At 42.9% G+C, this 19,621-nt stretch overlaps 2 protein-coding genes and 1 long non-coding RNA gene across 15 annotated transcripts; 1 reads left to right on the forward strand and 2 right to left on the reverse strand.

The window, feature by feature from the left end:
* Window positions 1-3,195: 3,195 nt before the first annotated feature.
* Window positions 3,196-5,436, reverse strand: LOC108650463 (uncharacterized). Its single transcript, XR_001925464.3, has 2 exons — window positions 3,917-5,436; window positions 3,196-3,782 (listed from the first exon to the last, which is right to left on the reverse strand). It is a non-coding gene; the product is annotated as an uncharacterized LOC108650463 (long non-coding RNA).
* A 1,620-nt stretch (window positions 5,437-7,056) lies between these two features.
* Window positions 7,057-12,687, forward strand: tow (target of wingless repressor). Of its 13 annotated transcripts, none has more exons than XM_089259645.1 (7): window positions 7,062-7,288; window positions 8,102-8,526; window positions 8,936-9,398; window positions 10,710-10,893; window positions 10,981-11,038; window positions 11,096-12,154; window positions 12,273-12,687. In XM_089259645.1, exons 3-7 carry the CDS (start codon window positions 9,320-9,322, stop codon window positions 12,498-12,500), a joined length of 1,608 nt encoding a protein of 535 aa, XP_089115771.1. In that variant the 5' UTR covers window positions 7,062-7,288; window positions 8,102-8,526; window positions 8,936-9,319; the 3' UTR covers window positions 12,501-12,687. The 13 variants fall into 13 exon arrangements, with proteins under 13 accessions (XP_017955043.1, XP_089115771.1, XP_089115769.1 ...); XM_089259648.1 differs by having other exon boundaries at window positions 7,064-7,220; XM_018099554.3 differs by lacking the exon at window positions 8,102-8,526 and having other exon boundaries at window positions 7,057-7,288; window positions 10,996-11,038.
* A 759-nt stretch (window positions 12,688-13,446) lies between these two features.
* On the reverse strand, window positions 13,447-19,539 carry LOC108650402 (uncharacterized). The gene is made up of 4 exons (XM_018099532.3): window positions 19,290-19,539; window positions 17,689-19,043; window positions 15,202-15,380; window positions 13,447-15,123 (listed from the first exon to the last, which is right to left on the reverse strand). Exons 1-4 carry the CDS (start codon window positions 19,295-19,297, stop codon window positions 14,308-14,310), a joined length of 2,358 nt encoding a protein of 785 aa, XP_017955021.1. The 5' UTR covers window positions 19,298-19,539; the 3' UTR covers window positions 13,447-14,307.
* Window positions 19,540-19,621: the final 82 nt, after the last annotated feature.

Raw genomic sequence — 19,621 nt, forward strand, 5'->3', positions numbered from 1 at the left:
TAAAAATACCTCCAATACCTTCCCGTAGTAGACTCTGTTTACACATTCAACGGGAGGCTAGAGGCTAGAAAGCATATGACATTGCCTGACAGTCAGTCTGAGTCATTCTTATTAGAAGTTGAGTTGGATGCAGTTGGCTGCCAATTATGAAACGAGTGCAGAGAGCCAGCCGTTCGCTCGTTCGTTCGCTCTAATTTGATAATTCAATTCTGCAATCAATTGCCGATGACAGCCAATCAAAAATCAAATCAAATGCGTTGCCTTTACGCATGGCCAAGCCCCAAAACGAAATCGCTTTAATTGCTGCCAAGGCAATAAACTTCAACGCCAATTGACGCTTGACACTTGAGCTGAGCTGAGCTGAGCTGAGCTGAGTTGAGTTGAGTTGAGCTGAGCTAAGAGCAGTGAGAACGAATCGAAGCGTAGCGACTGATAGCTCTTGGAGCTTGGCAAGTATGACGAGGAGAGGAGCAGCTGGCTGCGGGCTCTTGATATTCCCAGGTGCGGCGTCTGCGCCATTTTAGGACGCAATGGCAACGAGAATGTCCATAGAAGAAAGAGTCTTGGCCCGGCAGAGGCATAGTGCACCGTTTTGTGGCGAGCTGAGTAACTGGGATCGGGCAGAGGCTCATGGTACGCCTACCAAGAGTTATGACAGGCCACAGAGCCTGCCATCCCAATAAGGCAAAAGGTGCGTCCGTTTATGGACTGACGGCGACGACGGCGTGTTGACAATGATGTGGATGATTGGTGTTTGCTGTGTTGTTTCGTAAGAAGCAAGGGTAAACAGTCCCCTGACCCCGCCATGCCGACTTGGCCCGTTTACGTTTCCTGTGAATCGGCCAAGGCACAGCAGATCAGCAGGCCTCTAGAGTGAAGAGAGAGACAGAGAGCAAGAGAGAGAGAGAGAGAGAGTCGCGTCGCCGTTGCCGTTGCCTTATATGAACCGGGGAGACATTCGTCTAGACGGACTGGAAAAAATCACAGCAGAATCATTCAGCAATGCCAAGTTTGGAGGCAGCTACTCAATGATTGCCATGAATGAAACCCACGTTGCCCAGCCGACCAAGCAATTAGTATGCGCCGATTGTGATCAGTCGGAAGTAATGCTAATTTTATCATCTTCTGACTCTTCTTCTTCACTCTTTTTGTACACACTGGCAGGCAGCCCTAAGCAGCCGCCCAGCCTCCCAGCCTCCCAGCCGAGCCATGGCCTTTCACTTGCTCCGCAAGCTACTGAGCTACTTTTTCCATGGAATCCGAAAATGGTCTGATGCATCGGCCCAGGAGATGTCATTAACATTAGAGAACAGGTGAATGAATGCACCTGACAGCCGACAGCCGACAGTCGACAGTCGACAGCCGACAGCCAAGAGGCGGCAGCTGAGCCCTGGCAACTCCATTATGCAGTCTATGCCATTAAGAGCGTTAACGGGGAGCATTAGTATCCTGGCAGCAACACCTGACGCACCAACAACAGCAACGAGGTCAACTTCAGACAAAGGCATGCAAATGCGATTTTCCCGGGACCCAAAGCCTTGTTGCTGAAATAAGTAAGAAAACAACTTTTACGCTAAGCAGATGAACAACATTTGCATACAAGCCCAGGCGAGGCGAGGCGAGGAGAGGCGAGGCCAGGATACGCTGCGCCGCTGTCCTTGCAGGACTTTTCCTCTTCTTTTTTTTTCGGATGTGGAGGATGCGAAATCAAAAGCTTTTTAAAGGATATTTCATATAATTTCACGCTTAAGCGACAGCATGGGCCGGACAAGTTGTTTGCTTAGCGGCCAAGGAAATTGGAAAAAAGCCGGAAAAGCGGGCCAAAAAAACACTCGAGACGCAGAGAGACGTCTCCCCCGCAACTCAAGAGCAGCCGTTGCTTTACCCACGTGCCTGGCCAAGACGAGCTGAGACAGGCCGCGTGCTCGTCTTTCAATCTTACTTTTGATTGGCGCCCCTTCCAGCTCCTGCTGCTGCTGCTCCTGCTGCTCTTAGGAAAAATTTGCATGCGCCTTTTAAATCAATTATTGTTAAATATTTATTTCTTGACAGTCCATTTTAGAGGGGTTGGCCTGTGTGGCCGGGGCATATTATCCTAACATAAATTACATGATTGATTTCATTCGAGCGCAACAATAGAACTCAGCCACATAGGAGCTGGCTCCAACAACAGGACGTGGAGCACGCAGCGCGTAAGCGCTAGAGAAAACAATGGCAAAAAAAAAAGTAAAAAAGTAAACAAGATGCAAATACACTTCATTCTATGGCTTTGGCTTTGCCTTTGCCTTTGCCATTGGCTTTCTCTTTGGTCGTGGCTTTGGCTCAGGGCCTTGATTAAAAAGCTTCTGAATTAGCATATCATTTGCCGCACTGCAGTCTCTATAAATACTTAATGGAATGGCAGAGCCATACGTCTATATGATATATGTATGTAGCTGTGTGCCATGCATAGCAATAAGTGAAAACTCAATTGATCTGTCAAGCATTGCAGAGATGTCGTCCCAATATATTTAAAGAATATGTTTTTATGTCGAAAAATATATCAAAGGGCAGGCAAATATATTTAGAGCATCCTGAGACATAAGGATTTCTAATTGTTATGAGTTTAACTTGTACAAAATATATGTGACACAATAAAAAATAAAAAAAAATAAAATAAAATGATTAATCAATCTGACTGTATTCTCTGCATATATACTCCATATATTTAATACTTTATATATCATATTATAAATATATTTATAAATCATATTAAATTTTTAACTTTATTATTAAAATATAATTATTGTTGTAATTATTACTTTTTAATATTATTATTTTATACTATATTTTTTATTTAATTATTCAGATTTTAAATTTTACATTTTAATTAATTAACATTTAATTATATTTTTATTCATATATTTTCTTTCATAACTTTCTGATTTCAATCACTTTGAGACAAGATGCGATCTATATAAATAATAAAAAATATAAAATATATAGAAATAAAATATATAAAATATATAAAAAATATAAAATATATATTATATATTAAGTATTTCTTATTATATGAAATGCTATAATGTTAAAATTTTAGTTATTAAATTTTAGGCCAATTTCTGTCAGCTCATTCGATTTTTAGGCTCCTTTTGGCTTGCCTAAAGCTTCCTTCCCCTAACTTCGGCCTCAGTTCATTTCGTTTTTCTCACTTACTACCTGTATCAGTGTATTTATTTAGGTTTATATTTCTTTGCGTATTTCTTTTCATTTTTTATTTCGTATGGCCTGTCCCCTGTGTCTGTGTGTGTGTGTGTGTGTGGAGGAGCTGCGTGTGTTTTGCTCGCTGGCGCGTTGACATTGCCATCAAAATGCTTTGACGTGGTTTTTGATTGACAGGAAACTCATAAATAATTCATGTCATTAAATCATGTTACATTTTTTTCTCTTCTTTCAGCTTTCCAGCTTCATCTTCTGCAGCCGCAGCAGCAGCAGCAGCAGCAGTCGCAGCAGCAACATCTTCAGCTCCTCCAGCCGCGAGGCTGCGGCTAGCGGACTGAGGGCAGCCGCGAGTCCATTGAAACGGGTTTTCCTGGAGCAAAGTGGTGGACGACGGATCGCTGGACATTTAGTGAGGCTCTGGCCAAGCTCTATGCGCAAGAGCTAGCAATTAAATGTCAAAACTGTTTCCCTAGTCTTGGCCCTCTCTGCGCTCCCAGCGTCCCCCCTTCACGCGTCCTCTTGATGTAACTGTAACTCAATTCAGTGGGCACTCGAATTTTTTAATATTTCTTGCTGAAAAACTTGAAGGAAATAAGTTTTCAATGAATATAATTATGCAAAGCAGCTGTTGCCTCCTTCCAGCGCCTCTGCCCCCTCGCTCGCTCAGTGGGTGGGCTCGGACCTTGGAAGGCGCTAAAAAACGCATTAAAATTACCAGAAATGACGTAGATGACAAAAAAACAAAAAACTGTAGAAAATGTTGATATGAAAGCAGCTTGGGCATATTTAAATAATTCCAGAGCCCAAACCCCAGACCCCAGATCTCAGACCTCAGACTCCCTGTGACTCCCAAGCTTGCTGTCATAATATTTTCATATTATTTTTCGCTTGTTTTAATTTCTTGTAGCAAGATTTCATATATATATTTTTTTTTGTTGCTTTTCCCACCATTTTCCTTAGATTTGCTGTCAATTGTCCTTCAGCGCGTCTGAAGGCAAAAGTTTTTAATTTTTATCAAAGATTTTCGGCGCAGTTTTTAATGAAATTTCTGCTGTTGCTGTTGCTGGTCTTCCAAAAAGGATTCTCCGGCTTGCTGTGCGCATAATTTGCATAAATTTCTATCATTTTTTTTTTATATTTGTTCCGCTCGCCATTGGCAGCGGCAGCCATTTTTAATTTGTGAGTGTCCTTTAAGGAAACTTCTTCAGCAAGTTTTAATTAAAGTAATTTATGAGCTTGTTCTGATCGCTGCTGCTGCTGCTGGAGATGGTGCTGGAGCTGCTGCTGTTTACTTAAAGCTGGCAAATCATTTTAATTGCTTTGCGATTTCTCTTCTTGGCGATGCCACGCCCACTCGACAGTGTCTGCCTTTGTTGTTGTGCGGCGATAATAATTACACGTCACGCTGCCACGCAATCAAAACATTATTTGTGCAAAATCACGCAGCTGAACTGAAGCGGAAGTGATGAAGGGCTCCAGGACCTCTGCACAGGACTTATTGGCTGCACGCGTCCTCGCGCCGTCGACGTCAAACAAAAACCAAAAGCCAACAGCAAAAAAAAGTTTAAACAATTTTTGTTGCCTTCCCATAAGCCACACCCCAGAGTCTAGGCCGACGTCCAACTCTCAACTCCCATCTCCCAACTCTCGAGTCTCGAATCTCAGTCTCTGTCCCTGGGGCCGGCACCTCACGCGTGTTAAATTCAACGCAGCGCGTGCGGTCACGTGGCCGATGGGCGGCCAGGCTGGTTGCCACGCCCACCGCCATGATAGTCGCAATCGCTGCGCCGAGATTTTTCATCAGTCACTCGCTGATTTCTCATCAAGCACCAATCAACAAATGGCAGCGGGGAAAGGGAAATCGCAGCACAAAATCGACGAAAATTATGTAAATTGTTTTCCATTTTTGTGGTCGGCGAGCGAAAAAGGATAAACGAGTGCGAAAATTTGCCTAAATGCTTGACAGCCAGCTGTGCCAGGACTGGCAGGACTAGCAGGACATGCCAGCCGATGCAGCAGCAGCGGCAACAACTCCAAACTGTTGCACGCAAAACAATGTGACAGAAACATATGTTGCCGCAATCAACAACAGCGAAAAGCCCCCAAGACCCTCGAGCCATGTGCAAATGGATGCGCAACCCTTTGGTAGATTGACAACAGCTAAAATTTACAATTGACTGTCGATATTAGGGATATAAGAGAGCTAGAGTGTGAGAGAGTCAGAGTGTGTGTGTGAGAGAGAGAGAGGGCGAATGATACGAAGGTATGGAATACTGCTCTGACAAGACGAAGAAGAATGGAACAGATGGAGTTTTGCTTAGCTGTCAATGCCAACCTTATAGAGGAATCACAGTATGCAACAATAAATAATAAGCAAGATCTATGAGATCTATAATTGGAAAAGAACATTAATTAATAATTTTAAAAACTAAAGAAAAGATTCAAATTACCAAATAAATGTTACATTTTTAACTGATATATTTATATAATTTATAAATAAATTAATTTGATTTAATTCTTCAATTTGAAAGAGGTATCCTTTCCCTTTTCACATTTTAATAAGCTTGTTTTATGTTTAGGTAATCTCATTCTTAACCGCATAAAACCTTAATGAACTTCATTTCCCATACATATTTCATATATCAGCAATCCCCTTAGATTAATCGAGTTCTTATATAGCCACATAGTCTGAACTCTAACCATTTACATAAAATGTTATTCTGTTTGTTGGCTTGTGTAATGCGAGCTCTAGATCAATATTATGATATTGTTTCGCATTTGTTGTTTATTACTTCCTGCTCGTGCTCGACACACTATCCATTTCATATTTCGAGTTGACTTCGGCTCTTTTTTGTTCCCATCGGAAGGGACATCCCCTGCTAGTTATCCTGTCCACCCCCTGCCGGGCTAACCGACACACGTTCGCGGCAATAAAAGCGCAAACGTTTCAATTCCGTTGCGGCTGACAAATGCACAAGAATTGCCAACAATTCAGCCCCAAAACAGCAAAAATATTATAATGATAAAAAAAATAAAATAATACGCATAGAGTAGGGCAGGACATCTGAACTTTATCTGACTGCCGTCGAGTGTTTTGATTTGTAACGTTTCTCACTTCATTATTATGCAATAAATTCACATGGCAAACTCGCATAATGGGCACATACTAGCAGCATATCTCATGTGGGCCTAGGGGCGAGTTATTAGGGGGTTGTTCACCCTGTCTGTTCTTTGCCAGCGGAAATAGAGCATCACACTGGACGCTCAGATTGTGCAAAATAATGATGCTGAACATGACAAGGCGACGACTTTCCTTAATATAAATTACACAAGAGTTTCCCAGACTTTGCGCCATACAAAATTGTTTGTTCTTTGCCAAAAGCTTTATGATTGGGGTTGAAAAATGAGCTGCTGAGTGTTGCCAACTACACGCGAAATGCTTCTGTAAGCTTTTATCAAGCACAAATTCACATTACTAAAAAGTTCACTAAACAGGAGCTTTAAGTTTTGAGCAAATCAAAATTCGACTGCAGCTTTCATTCAACCAGCGAAAAGCATGCCCCGCAGCGCTGAAAGCTTCCCAGAGCACAAACCCCCACCCAACAACAGCAACAACAACAACAAAAAGTGCTCAATCACTCGAGAAACGAAAACCCACCCCTTGTGTGCGCCACAGACGTGAGAGACGACTTGATGTCTTGAGCATAAAAGCTCTCTGGCCATGCTTTGGCATGTGTGTTGGCATGTAAGCTGCGCTCCGCTCAGTTGTCGTTGCTCTCTCTCTCTCTCCGTCTCTCTCCCTCTCTATCTCACTTTCGCCCTCACACTCTGGTTGTCGCTCTCGCTATTGCCACTGCCGATTGAGGAAAGCACAAAAAGTGCGCTGTGTGACACAAAGAGGAGTGTCAAGCAGCATAAATTTCAGCATACAAAATTCCACACACAAGCGACGCGTCGCAGTCCGAAAACTTTTTCGGCGAGTTTTCCGCAGAAAATCCATAAAAATGAAAGAACCGAGTGTAAATATACAATGAAAATTGATGCGCAAAAGTTCCTTTTAGTCTTAAAGCAAATTGTGTAAATAAAAGTAAGCGGTAAATGCAGCACGGCACAAGCTAAATATGCCGCTAAACAAATTGTTTGTGATTCCGGAATCGAAATTGAAAAACGCTGCTCGCTGGGGCCGAGTGATGGCTGTGCCCAAGTGGCGCTCCGTATAAATCAAACAAGTTTCTATGAAAACGCGCACACGTTAAAACGAATATGAAAACGAAACGTCGAAATGCTTGAATACAAAATGCCAAATGGGAAATGAAAATCATAAATAAAACATAAATTATGTTTTTGGCAGCAGCAACAAAAATAATAATCCATACAAAAAATATATGTATATATAGTAAATATATATGAGCGCCGCGCAACAAACGAAAATACAGATATATTTTGATTTTTTTTTATAAATAGAAAAATCAATTTCGCACGCAGCGCGCACTCAAACACACACACACACATAAACATACACGCACTCATACAGGAGCAAGAAGCAGCAGCAGTAGCAACGGGAAGAGAGAGGCAATGCTGGAGCTTGCTCGCGCTCTCTTTGTGGCTCTCTCGCGCTCACTCTCTCTTTGTACGAGTGTGTTGTCTTCGGCTACTTGGCGCCTCGCTGCCTGCCTCATTCGCCTGCCCAAGTGGGTGTGTGTATGAGCGGGTGTATGTGTGCATGTGTGTGTGTGCGCTTGTGTGTGTCTATTATAAGTTTTACTGTGAGCGAGCAAGAGGCAGACGCTCTGCTATGGTCAGCCCGCTGCTGCTCCGCTATGTGAGAATAATTGAATATAATTCAAGTGTTTTTGTTGCATTATTTGTTGTGCTTATTATTGTTATTTGTTTAAATTAGCAACAACAACACAAGCAACAACAACGCTCGCGAGTGTTGAAAGCTGTAAAACGCGCGCGTCTCGGCAAAAACTGAAATCAAAGCAGAAACATAAATCGAAACGGGAGTAGTAGCAGCAACAGAAACAGCAACAGCAACAGTAATGACAACAACAATTACGGTAGTGAGACAAATAGTATGGCAACCCTAGAGCCAAACCCTTTTATGGGTCCTGTGCCGCGGTGCCGTGTGCATGTTTACAAATTGACGCTGCAAATTGAATTTATCGTTCGCACAGAGCGAAACAAGTGGTTGGGGCCACACACACACACAAACACAAGCTCACACATACGCGCGCACGCACAGTCGGAGAAACAACAACAGTGGGTCGGCCGGGTGGTTCAGTGTGGCCAAGCAACGGTATTTGCAACGGTATCTGTCGCTAGGTACGGTCCAAGGCAAAAAGTTAATTTCCGCTACTTTTAAAAGTTTTTATGCGCTCAGTGTGTGCGTGTTTGTGTGTGCGTGTGTGTATTTGTGTTTATGTGTGTTTGGTTTGATCTGGAAATGATGGGGTGGGTGGGCGTTTTACGCACGACGTCGACTGAGCAGGCAACAACGATGTCGTAGACATAGTCGACAAATGAGATTCTTGAACAAGTGGCCAATGTGGAATGTTCCATTCTCTCAAATGTGTTTTCATTTTGTTGTTATGATATTTTTGTACGATTCTTGCTGTTGTCGTTGTCGTTGTTGTTGTTTGATGATGATGTTGATGTCGCATTAAAAAACGATCTCGAAACGCACAGCAACAACAACAAGCAGAAATCAAATAAATTAAATTTACACACATAGTTAAATTAGTGAAAATTTAATAAAATCGAAAGAAGAAGAAGAAAAAAAAAGAAAGAAACACAGCAGAGACGTGTGACAAAAACGTAAATAAAATAGAGGTATACAAAGAGAGCGGGAAAGAGCGAGAGAGAGGACGAGCGAGCGAAAGAGAGAGACCTACAAAGAGCGCGCGAGCAAGCGAGCGAGGGCAGCAGATACAGGTCGTCAGCAGACTACACAGAACGTGTCGAGCAACAAATTAATAAATAAATAAAAAATAAGTTCAAAACATACAAAAACAACAAATCGAAGAAGAAGAACAGCAACAAGAGCAACACAACAGCACAACGTCAGCGTCAACGTCAGCGACGCCGTCAGCAGCAGCAGCAGCAGCACAGTCAGAAAATGGGCTGTGGACAGAGCAAAATACATTTATATCCCAGGAAATCGAAGAGTAAAGCAAACGGCAAGAAAGGAGGACACGGTAAGCAGCAAATCAAAGGAGTTGCGCCTATGTATGTATGTATGTATGTACGAATGAGTGAGTATGTATGTGTGTGAGTGAGTGCGTTTGCATGTGTGCGATTGTGTCTATTTGCCTTGACGACACACACACATTGGCACATGGACACATATGACAAAAGCTTACACGCATGACGACATCAATTTGCCTTGCAGCTGTGTATAGGTGCGTCTGTGTGCACGTGTGTGTGTGTGTATGTGTAACGGGTGTGCGTGTAAGCCACCTGTTTTCACAATGAGGACATCATTGATTAATATGACAGCAGCAGGGCTTAGGCCCTGCAGTTGCCAACTAAAAGACTAGGCTTATAAGCTGCACACACATGCAAGCCTTAAATATAAGCACGTGTGTGTCTATATGTACATATGTGTGTGCATGTGTATCTGCGCTTATAATAAAACACAGTAAAATAAAATTGTTGCCCTAGCCTACATTCAAAAGTTTTCGGCAAAGCCCTGAGAGCCTTTTGTCATCAGGTTGTTGTTGTTGTTGCTGTTTTTACAGCCTTTCTCTCGTGTGTGAGCATGGGTGTGTGTGTGTGTGTGTGTGTGCGTGTGTGTGTGTAATTAACTACTAAAAGGCAACTTGTTGTTGCAATGGGCGCACCAGTTGTGTGGGTGTGGTCCCCTTGGGGCCCTTGTCTCTATTTATGTATGTGCATGAATGTCGCTTTGTGTATGTATATACGCATGTATGTATGTGGGTGTGTGTGTGTGTTCGTGTGTTCGTGTGTTTGGGCTGCGCTCAAAACGGGTTAACAAAAGTGTAGCATACACAATGGCGCCTTTGTGCCATAAAAGACCCAAATTCTGATGGCCTTAGGTTCGTTCGTCAGGCTCTCGCCTTTTTCGACTATGGCTAGATTAATTATAAAGTTTTTCATTCATATCGTATTTTTGCGCTGCGGCTGATGAATTTGCATTAAAATGCATGGCTCGTCTTAATTAAATTGGCCAAAGGCAGCGCCAAGTACCTCAAAAGGGATGACGAACTGCTTGATTCAGACTTTAAGAGGATGATCGAAGGATGAATCCCTTGCTAGGACATCAGCTCAAGCAAATGTTTCATAACTTTTTAATTTTGGATGCGAAACGTTCGCTCTTTATGAGGATTATTGATAGCTCGAACACTGGAACTGTCTTCAGCTGTTGTCCCACTTTTCTATGACTTCGCCAAATGTCCTCCAGGCACTCGTTGCGAACATTTTATTGCTTTAGTTTTCCACTTAATGAATACTTACATATGTTGCCTCCGCTCACTTTCTTTACTTAGCCGACTCGGATGCTGAGACGGATGAGGATGAAGGTCACATTGAGGATGCTGAGAAGGCGCAACAGCGCGAGCGCGAGAAGCATGACGAGACCGAGGAACAAAGCAATAAGGACATACAGGACACCGAGGAGGACGTGGCCGTCTCGCTGCTGCGTGCCAAAAACCTGTCGCTGCTCCAAAGCCAGTAAGTAGCAACTAACCAGTGTGCCATGTGCCACTCCCCCATCCCCCCAAAATCCTCCTCTCAACTAAAACTGCCTGCACCTTGCAGAGAAATATCATCAAGCCAACAGAACTTCTTTCGCATGCTGGACAAGAAGATCGACGAGGTGAGCCCAGGACTCAATCGCTAATCCAAGACTTGACTAAAGCAATTCTCTTTGCAGGGGCCCGACTATGACTCGGCCAGCGAGACGGAAATTGCCTTGGAGGAGGCTCGACTGAATGCGCTGGTCCAGCATTGGGAGTCCGCCAGCCTCACCGCATCCATATGCTCCTCCGCCAGCCGCTCGCTGCAGACGACGCCGATACGTCAGGTGGCCCAAGTGCCGCTCAAGACGAGAGGCGCTACGAGAGAACCCGCTGGCCATCTACTGCAGCCCTCCTCGGCGTGCAACACGCTGCCCACTACTGAGTATCTACCTCAGCACGTCATGGCGGGGCGACAGCAACAGCAGCAGCAGCAACTACAGCAACAACAGCAGCAACAACAGCAGCAGCAACATCAAGCGGCAGCGATCTATCAGCAGCAGCAGCAGCAGCTAATCCTCTCGCAGCAGTTGCTGCCACAACTCGATGCCAATCTCGTCAATACGTCCAATGCCAATGCAGCGGCCGCCGCGCAGCTCAATCAGCTGCAACAGCAGCAGCAACAGCAGCTGGTGCTCTACCAGCAACATCAGCAACAACAACAACAGCAACAACAGCAACAGCAGCAACAACAACAGCAACAGCTCGCTACGTATGGTGGGCATATGTTGACGCTTCCTGCCGGCGCCAAGCCCCAAACTGTCAGTCCCAAGCGGCTGCTCTATGGCGCCATACCCCCGCCGCCCGTTTGCGCAGCTCCTGTTCAGTATATTGCCGCCAGCTCGCCGCTGATGCAGACGGGCGTGACGGGCTTCCTAAATGGCGCCGGCGCAACAGCCGGTCGCGCACCCCTGCAGCTTTCCTACTACGGAGTACCGAGCACTGCCTCCCAAAATGTCGCCCAGCAAGCGGCTCCAGTTCCCATCGCCTCCGAATCTTACGAACCACCAACCGCTCCACACAGCCAAAGCCAGCAGCAGCAGCAGCAGCAGTTGCAGCAGCAGCAGCACATACAGCAGCAACAGTTGCAACAACAGCAGCAGCAACAGCAACAGTTGCAGCCACAAACGTCGCAGCTGCAACAGCCGCCAAATGCAGCCGGCGCCTACTACGGCGAGGTCATGCACAATGTTCAGGTGAGTGGGCGTGGCCATGACTGGGCGAGATTCCCTAAAACAAAGTCTGTTCAGCTATTCCACATGAACTCCACTTGAGACTTTACTAAATAATAATTTCATATTTCGTTTTCTGCAGCCCGCGCCACCCACGGAATACAAATTTCCGCCGGCAATCAGCGTGCAGAGATTGGCGCCGCAGGTGCAGCGGCAGCTGCGCGAGACGCAGGAACTCATAAAAGACTCGTGCCCGCAGCTGTATGCGGCGGGCTATGGGAGCCCAGGACCACCGATACGCAATCCCAACAGGAATCCCACTAGAACTAGACCCACCCTGGAGACGCAGTTCTCGCAGGAACTCTCGTGATATCTATATATGTAAACAGCAAAGCAAGCCGAATCCCCTAGCAAACAACTAAAACAAAATCCAAAAACAAACACAGAATTAGTCAACTGCGCCAAAGAACAAATTTAAGCAAAATTAACAAACACAAAATTTAATTATAAACAAAAAAAGAAAATGCAAAAAAAAAAACGAAAAAAAATCGATAAAATTGTAAAACTGCACTCAATGTTTCAGTACTCCTTGCCCTCCCCCCCAATCGGGTAGTTAAGAGCCCAGAAAACGAGAAATTAGAACAGCAACTAATACTACTGAAAGTTATGCGAATCAGGAATATATTGCATTATAACTATAACTATATATATATATACATAGTTATGCAGACACACGCCCCCAAGTAATCAGCCGGCAGCCAAAGAGCGAGGGATAGAATGCCAGACAAATAGTTTAAGGATCGAGTATATAACACTCTATGTACGCCAAGCAAGCCCAGACGTTAGCCAGTTACAAAAGCAACAAAGCAACAAAAACACAAAGAAAACACAACACAACAAAAATGACTTCTACATTCTCACAATTTTGTTAGTCATAATCATATTCATCGTGTAATTTTTAAAAATCAATTCTGTAAAATGTGTGAGGTAAAGAAATTGTCAAAAAACCCAAAGAGAAAATTTCTAGCTGGATCGGATAGATGCAACAATGATAGCCACTGATAAGAGATCATTTCAATTAATGATGATGATGATGATGATGTTGATGAATGATGATGACGGTGATGCTGTCTAGTAATATTTGTATACTTTAGTTCTATTTATTATTATGATAATTTTGGATGTATAATAGTTTTTTCTTATATAAAAAAAAAATATATATATATATTTAAAAATGAAAATAAATGAAAATCAATTAAGTTAAGCGAAAGCAATCGATCATTAATCAAGCGAAGGAACCCGTAAGTAAAAACCAATTATTGCTGATGTTTAATTAACTCCTTTATTCATAAGTTGTAAATCAATTCATAAGTTTACATTAAATGGAATTATACATTTTAGTTATTTTTATTTTTTCTTTTGTTGTTCTTGTTGTTATTGTTTTGTGAAAGTTTGTTGTGAAGTTTCAGCTAAGCAATTAGACTAGTCACATAATATGGTTTAAGACGATGTAATACGCATTTGATTCTAAGAAATTATATCATCATATTTGTTTGTTTCTTTGTTTCAGTGTCGCTTGGAGCATTGCAAATTACAATTTTGCATTATTATTAATATAGATAGATTATTGAATAGGTTTGATTATTCGAGAATAGTCACAGAAATCAAATACGCTGGGGCCAATTATAATCTAAATGCCAAAAAACAGTTGGCAACTGAATTGCCCAAATGTCTGACTAAAACAAATGCTTATAACTAAATGATTTGTGTGTTTGTATGTGTTAATGTGAGTGTGTGCTTGTGTTCGTGTACGTTCGATTACAGGTAAACGAATAGTGAATTTATCGAATTGCAAGCGTATTTGATTCCAGTTTAAACCATATTATATTACTAATATGTGTGGGCGGAGGAGATCTACACGAGTCTGGGATCTTAGATGTTGATGCCTAAGACATTAATCTACTCGAAGTTGCATACGCTGATGTGCACGTTTTCTTTTGTCCATACGTGATGGTGTGAGTGAGTGCGTGTGTGTACGTGTGTTTGTGTATTGTGTGTATTGTTGTGTGTATTTATATTTTAGTGATGGAAAGGAAATTATATTCGAGCAGAAATTATTCTAGACCCTTAGGGGATCTAGTCCTTTAGGCTCGTACAATTTGGCGTTACTGTTAAGTTTAGTTTTGTACGGGTAATGGTGGTGGCGGCATCACGTACGGCATTGCGTATGGGGCCCGATAGGCGCTAGCCGCTATGCTGGGTGCACCTCCGTTCAGCGACACTGTCGCCATGCTACTGGACATGCTGGTATACTGTCCGTATGCCTGTGGCGGCATGGGGGCTGCTCCTCCCACCGGCAACTGCTGCGGTTGCGGCTGTTGTGGCTGCTGTTGCGGCTGTGGCTGCTGCTGCTGTTGTTGTTGCTGTTGTTGCTGCTGCTGCTGTTGTTGGTGTGGAATGGGTGGTGGCGGCATATTCAAATTCAAGGCGAAGCGAGAACGCTTCTGTTCGACGCCATAGCCATAACCAGCAGCGGCTGCTGCTGCTGCCTGAGCAGCGGCCATATGTTGTGGCTGCCCGCCCGAGACTTGGTTCTTCGGCTCAAAGCAAGCGGCATTCGGATTGAAACGTGAGAACTGCACTCCATTGGGTTGCTGTGATGGTGTCTGCTGCTGTTGCTGCTGCTGTTGTTGCTGCTGCTGCTGCTGTTGCTGATAGCCGATGGCTGGCGGACGATAGCCACCCGAAGAGGGCGGCGAGTTGCGCGATACCTTTTGGTCATAGCGCTGCGGACCAGCCGGGTTGTAGCCATTGTTGCCGTTGCCATTTCTATTCATGTTGTTGTTGTTATTGATGTTCTGGTTGTTGCGATAGTTGTTGCCCATTTGGGAATTGCGGCCCTGATAGCCACCATTGTTGCCGCGATAGTTCATGCCACCACGCTTCTGATAGCCAGCATTGGAAGCCATGTTCATCAGTTTGGGATTAATAGTCTATATGGGAGAAAATAACAGGCAATACATTTATAAAGAGGATATAGAAGCTGAGATGTTTGGTGTTCAATCAATTACCTGATTGGCCTCGCGCAGCACTTGAATCAAATCATTGGCCTTGTTGGCATTGGAGTGCGTAAACAAGGTGTACGCAGTGCCCGTATTATTGGAACGACCGGTACGCCCGATGCGGTGCACATAATCCTCCGAGTTCGAAGGATAATCATAATTGATCACAAACTTGACATCGTCAACGTCTGTTTTGCGTTTCGATTTGAAAATTGAAGAAGTTATGAATATGTTAAACATGTTTTACAAATTATACGCTTCTCTTTGATATTCTCAATACATACTCAAGAACTATAAACAAAAACAGAAACTTATGTGTGTGTTTTATTCATTTTGTGTGTTTTTTGTTTTTGTAATGAATTATTTTTTTTGTTTTATGTATTTTGCTAAAATTAATATAAGCACTTTAATTGATAACTTGTTTTGCAATCATATTTGATTTGCTCTACATATTTTATGGTTTTGATTTGAACAAAAATTTCGCCATCAATACTATTTAGCGTATATTAACAACTATACATCTTTGGCAAACAGATATATGTTTTTTCTATACTGCAGAAATGTGGACCTCGACCTTTGTGTTCTCTTCATTTTGTTTTTTTTCTTCTTTTTGAAATACACAAATCTTTATTTTAATATATATTATCTTTTTTAAGCTTAATGCATACAAGAGACGGCTTGATTAAACTTAAGATGTAGGTTTTATAATAAAAATGTGATGAGTGGGTGCTAGGAGTCAGTTAGTTTTTATGAGTCTACCGGGGAATGGGGGAGAGGTTGGACGAGGGGATGCAAGGTTGTTAGGGCGAAAGAGGGACATGTTAGTGACTGACTGACTGACTGACTGAGTGAGTGCGTCAGTGAGAGAGGAGAGAGCGAAAGTGTTGGTTCATAATTAGCCTAGTACTTACCCCGTGTGCGATCTATGATTAGATATTAGATAGGGCTTACGTAATAAATGTTGTTACGGCTCTGTTGTTGTTGTTTCGGTTGTAGCTGTTGTAGATGTAGCCTGGGCGCGGAGCTAAAGTGATGAGAGTTCCGCGTTGCTAAAAACTTAAGAATTCAACCCTCAACTTGTATATAAAGCTTAACTTTTTTTTTTTCTTTATCTGTTTTGTGTATACAACTTTTAACATTTAACTTTTCTCTTGTTATGGTTTTTCTTTTCTTTTCTTTTTCTTTTTTTTTTTTACTTTTGCCATATAAAAATCGAAGTCCATTTCAAAAAGTGCTGATGATATTTTTGTTCACACACAAATTTAGGTTTTATACATATAGGAGCGACGTAATATACAATATACATAATACTTTTATAATAATTACAAATAAACTACGAAAATAAGCATCAGTCAAAAATTTCTTGGCCGCAAAATATATCGCTAACTCTTTTTTTTTAATTCCGAATTTGAACTTAAAAAAAATTTGTTTAAAAAAAAAAATTATATATGTTTACAACTCTTTGAAGAACTGGCCATTCTTTTCAAGAGTGTAATTAAAAAAACTTTTTGGCGATCCTTAAATATATGTATACCATTGTAGAGTAACTAACAATTTGTAAGGGATATATTATAGAAAATGACTTATGAGTAAATATAAAAATAAGTATCCACAGTCGCATCATGAATATCTGTTTAATCTCCAGCTGCTATCAATCGGAAAAAATGAGCTAGATTTCCTCTACAAAGGCATTTCGTATTCGGTTAACCGAAAAACCCGATTTCATTATTTCCTTGTGGTCTTAATTCAGATTTAATCAAGTTACTCGTATTTTGCTAAGCCATTGAGTCCTTGACTGACAACATATTGCATACGGTATGTTAGGTTACTCAAGTGTAATTTGACGAAGCACAACTAAAGACTAGATAGAAACACGTAGAGCAACAAACTAAAAACACAATAGAGTACATATATGTGGAATAAACTTTATATAACCAGCAAAATGCAGGGAGAACACATTCCCTCATTATTATTTCGACCACACCATTTTAAAGATTTTTTTTTTTTAAGTTTTTCTTTTTTTTGGGAACGGAAAAAAATATTTAAAGCGAACAAATAAATGTAAATAAAAAGAAAAATATCTTTCAATGCTTCGCCGGTCGGAAGCAAACGGGAGGAAAGTTGGGAAGGAGAGAAGACTTAGACATGCAATGCACAAATTAACCTGTAAATGCACAAAGGTCAACTTGTCCCACTCGAACGGTGAGAGAGAAGCGGAGCATAAGAGAATGTGAAAGAAAAGTGAAAGCCAAGGAATGAGAGAGAAAGAGTAATAGGCTGGTCGGTGTTGGCCGATTCATCGCTGACGGTCGCTGCCAGACGACGACGACGACGAATCAAATAATGAAACAAAACCATTTTGGCATTTGGCATTTTGGTCATGTTGTTGATCCACAGCAACACTTGCTCGGTTATTGGTTATGGAGCGCATCAAAAAAGACAACAGCTCAGCTTGGCATTAGCCAGCTGCTGGCGCAAAAGCTACGAAACACTCACCCAATCCGCGAGCGGCCACATCGGTGGCCACCAGTATGGAGTGGCGTCCATTGCGGAAACTCGATAGCACAAAGTCGCGCTCCTGCTGCGACTTGTCGCCGTGAATGGCACACGCACGCCAGCCCTGGCGTGATATATTGCGTGTTATCTCATCCACACGCTTCTTGGTCTCCACAAATATGATGGTCTTGGTCTCATTCTCACCAGAGATTTGGGTTAGCAACTGTATGAGCTTAACGATCTTCTCCGACTCATCGCAGACATCGACAATCTGGAGTATGTTATGATTGGCGCTCAACGATAGGGAGCCAATGTTGACCTGAATGTAGTTGTTGAGAAATTCTTCGGCCAGCTGGCGCACCTCCTTGGGCCAGGTGGCGGACCACATGAGCACCTGACGATCTGGGCGTATCTGCTGCATAATTTTACGGATTTGCGGCTCAAAGCCCATGTCCAGCATGCGATCGGCCTCGTCCAACACCAGATAGGTGCAGCGCTTAAGCGAGGTGGTTCCGCGCTCCAAGAAATCAATCAAGCGTCCAGGAGTCGCAATGACAATCTCTACACCACGCTCCAAATCACGAGCTTGCTGGCCCTTGGGGGCACCGCCGAAAATGCAAGTGTTGCGCACCTGAGTGTTCGACCCAAACTCACTAGCTACCTGCTGGATTTGCTGGGCCAGCTCACGTGTGGGTGCGAGTACCAAAGCAATGGGTCCATCGCCACGTTCCAAGCGCGGCTGATTGTTAATGTGGACCACAGCGGGCAAGACATAGGCCAATGTCTTACCCGAACCGGTTTGGGCTACGGCCACCAGATCACGGCCACTCAATGCGATGGGCATACCCTGAGCTTGAATAGCAGTGGGCTTGGTAAAGCCCTGCTTGCGTATCTCATTCATTACATAGTCAGGGAAACCGCCCTCCTCAAATTCAATGCTAGGAGTGGGCACCTCATTGCCTTTAATAGTTATCTCGTTGCTGCTCAAGAAGGTTTCTGTCTCCCCTTGAGTGCGAGCCAACACAGATTCACAAGGCTTATAGAAGTTCTTACGGAATGGTGTAAGAGACACCTCTGCCCAAATAATTGATGGCAGATGGGCGCCATGGGTGGACGTGCGGTTGCTGTTCTGTCCACCATTAAAACCTCCTCCCTCGCGAGCTCCTGGGCCGCCCATATTCATGCGACCTCCATTGAATCCACCAGTACCAGCGCCACCGCCGGGTCCACCACGAATGTAGGGAGCCGAGCGATTACGCTGGAACATTCCAGCACCGCCGCCAGCGCCCATACGATTGTTGGGCATACCACCGGTGGGTGCACCTCCCATATAACCATTTACCTGTCCGTTATACCTGTAACGAGCGTTGTGCGCCATTAATTATAATTTTGAGCATCAAAAGTAGTTCCAAACTATTTTTTCTACTTTTCGATGTGATTTTCACTAGCTACTCTCTCGGCCATTTTGACTTATCGATTTTTAGCAAGTATATGAAAAAAAAAAAATTTCCCCTGTGCAGCAGTCTCATTGCCACATGTGTGGTTCTTTGCGAAAAACAACGTAAATTTGATGTGCCCCAATGAAAATTATTGTTACTTACATGTTCATTTTTATCAGCACTTGAATTGCACAATTATTTGCCAAATATTTTATCTTTTTTCACTTTTTTTTTGCAATTTTCACTTCACCTTACAATTTTCCAGGTTTTGCACCTACGTCAGTATTAGAGATGAAAGAAACTGCTCGCTTAGTTATGCTCGATATCTGACATATTCGATATTTATAAATCAAAGCAACTCTGTTTTACACAAATAAAAAAAGCATTAAAGTAGAGTGACACCATTAAATGTATACTAAAATGAAATGAAATGTTACGGTTGCTGCATTTTTAGAGGTTGCACTTTTTAATGATTATGTTTAAAAATAAACTGA

The sequence above is a fragment of the Drosophila navojoa genome, chromosome 4 (assembly GCF_054131105.1).
Source record: "Drosophila navojoa isolate 15081-1374.11 chromosome 4, UAZ_NAV_1.0, whole genome shotgun sequence".
NCBI lineage: Eukaryota > Metazoa > Arthropoda > Insecta > Diptera > Drosophilidae > Drosophila > Drosophila navojoa.

Coding starts and splice junctions, on each gene's coding strand:
- tow (XM_089259643.1), top strand. CDS start 9,320: ATGGGCTGTGGACAGAGCAAAATACATTTATATCCCAGGAAATCGAAG. Junction 9,399..10,709: donor CGGCAAGAAAGGAGGACACG/GTAAGCAGCAAA, acceptor TTCTTTACTTAG/CCGACTCGGATGCTGAGACG. Junction 12,155..12,272: donor AGGTCATGCACAATGTTCAG/GTGAGTGGGCGT, acceptor CGTTTTCTGCAG/CCCGCGCCACCCACGGAATA.
- LOC108650402 (XM_018099532.3), bottom strand. Junction 15,381..17,688: donor TGTGGCCGCTCGCGGATTGG/GTGAGTGTTTCG, acceptor AACGCAAAACAG/ACGTTGACGATGTCAAGTTT. Junction 15,124..15,201: donor TGCTGCGCGAGGCCAATCAG/GTAATTGATTGA, acceptor TCTCCCATATAG/ACTATTAATCCCAAACTGAT.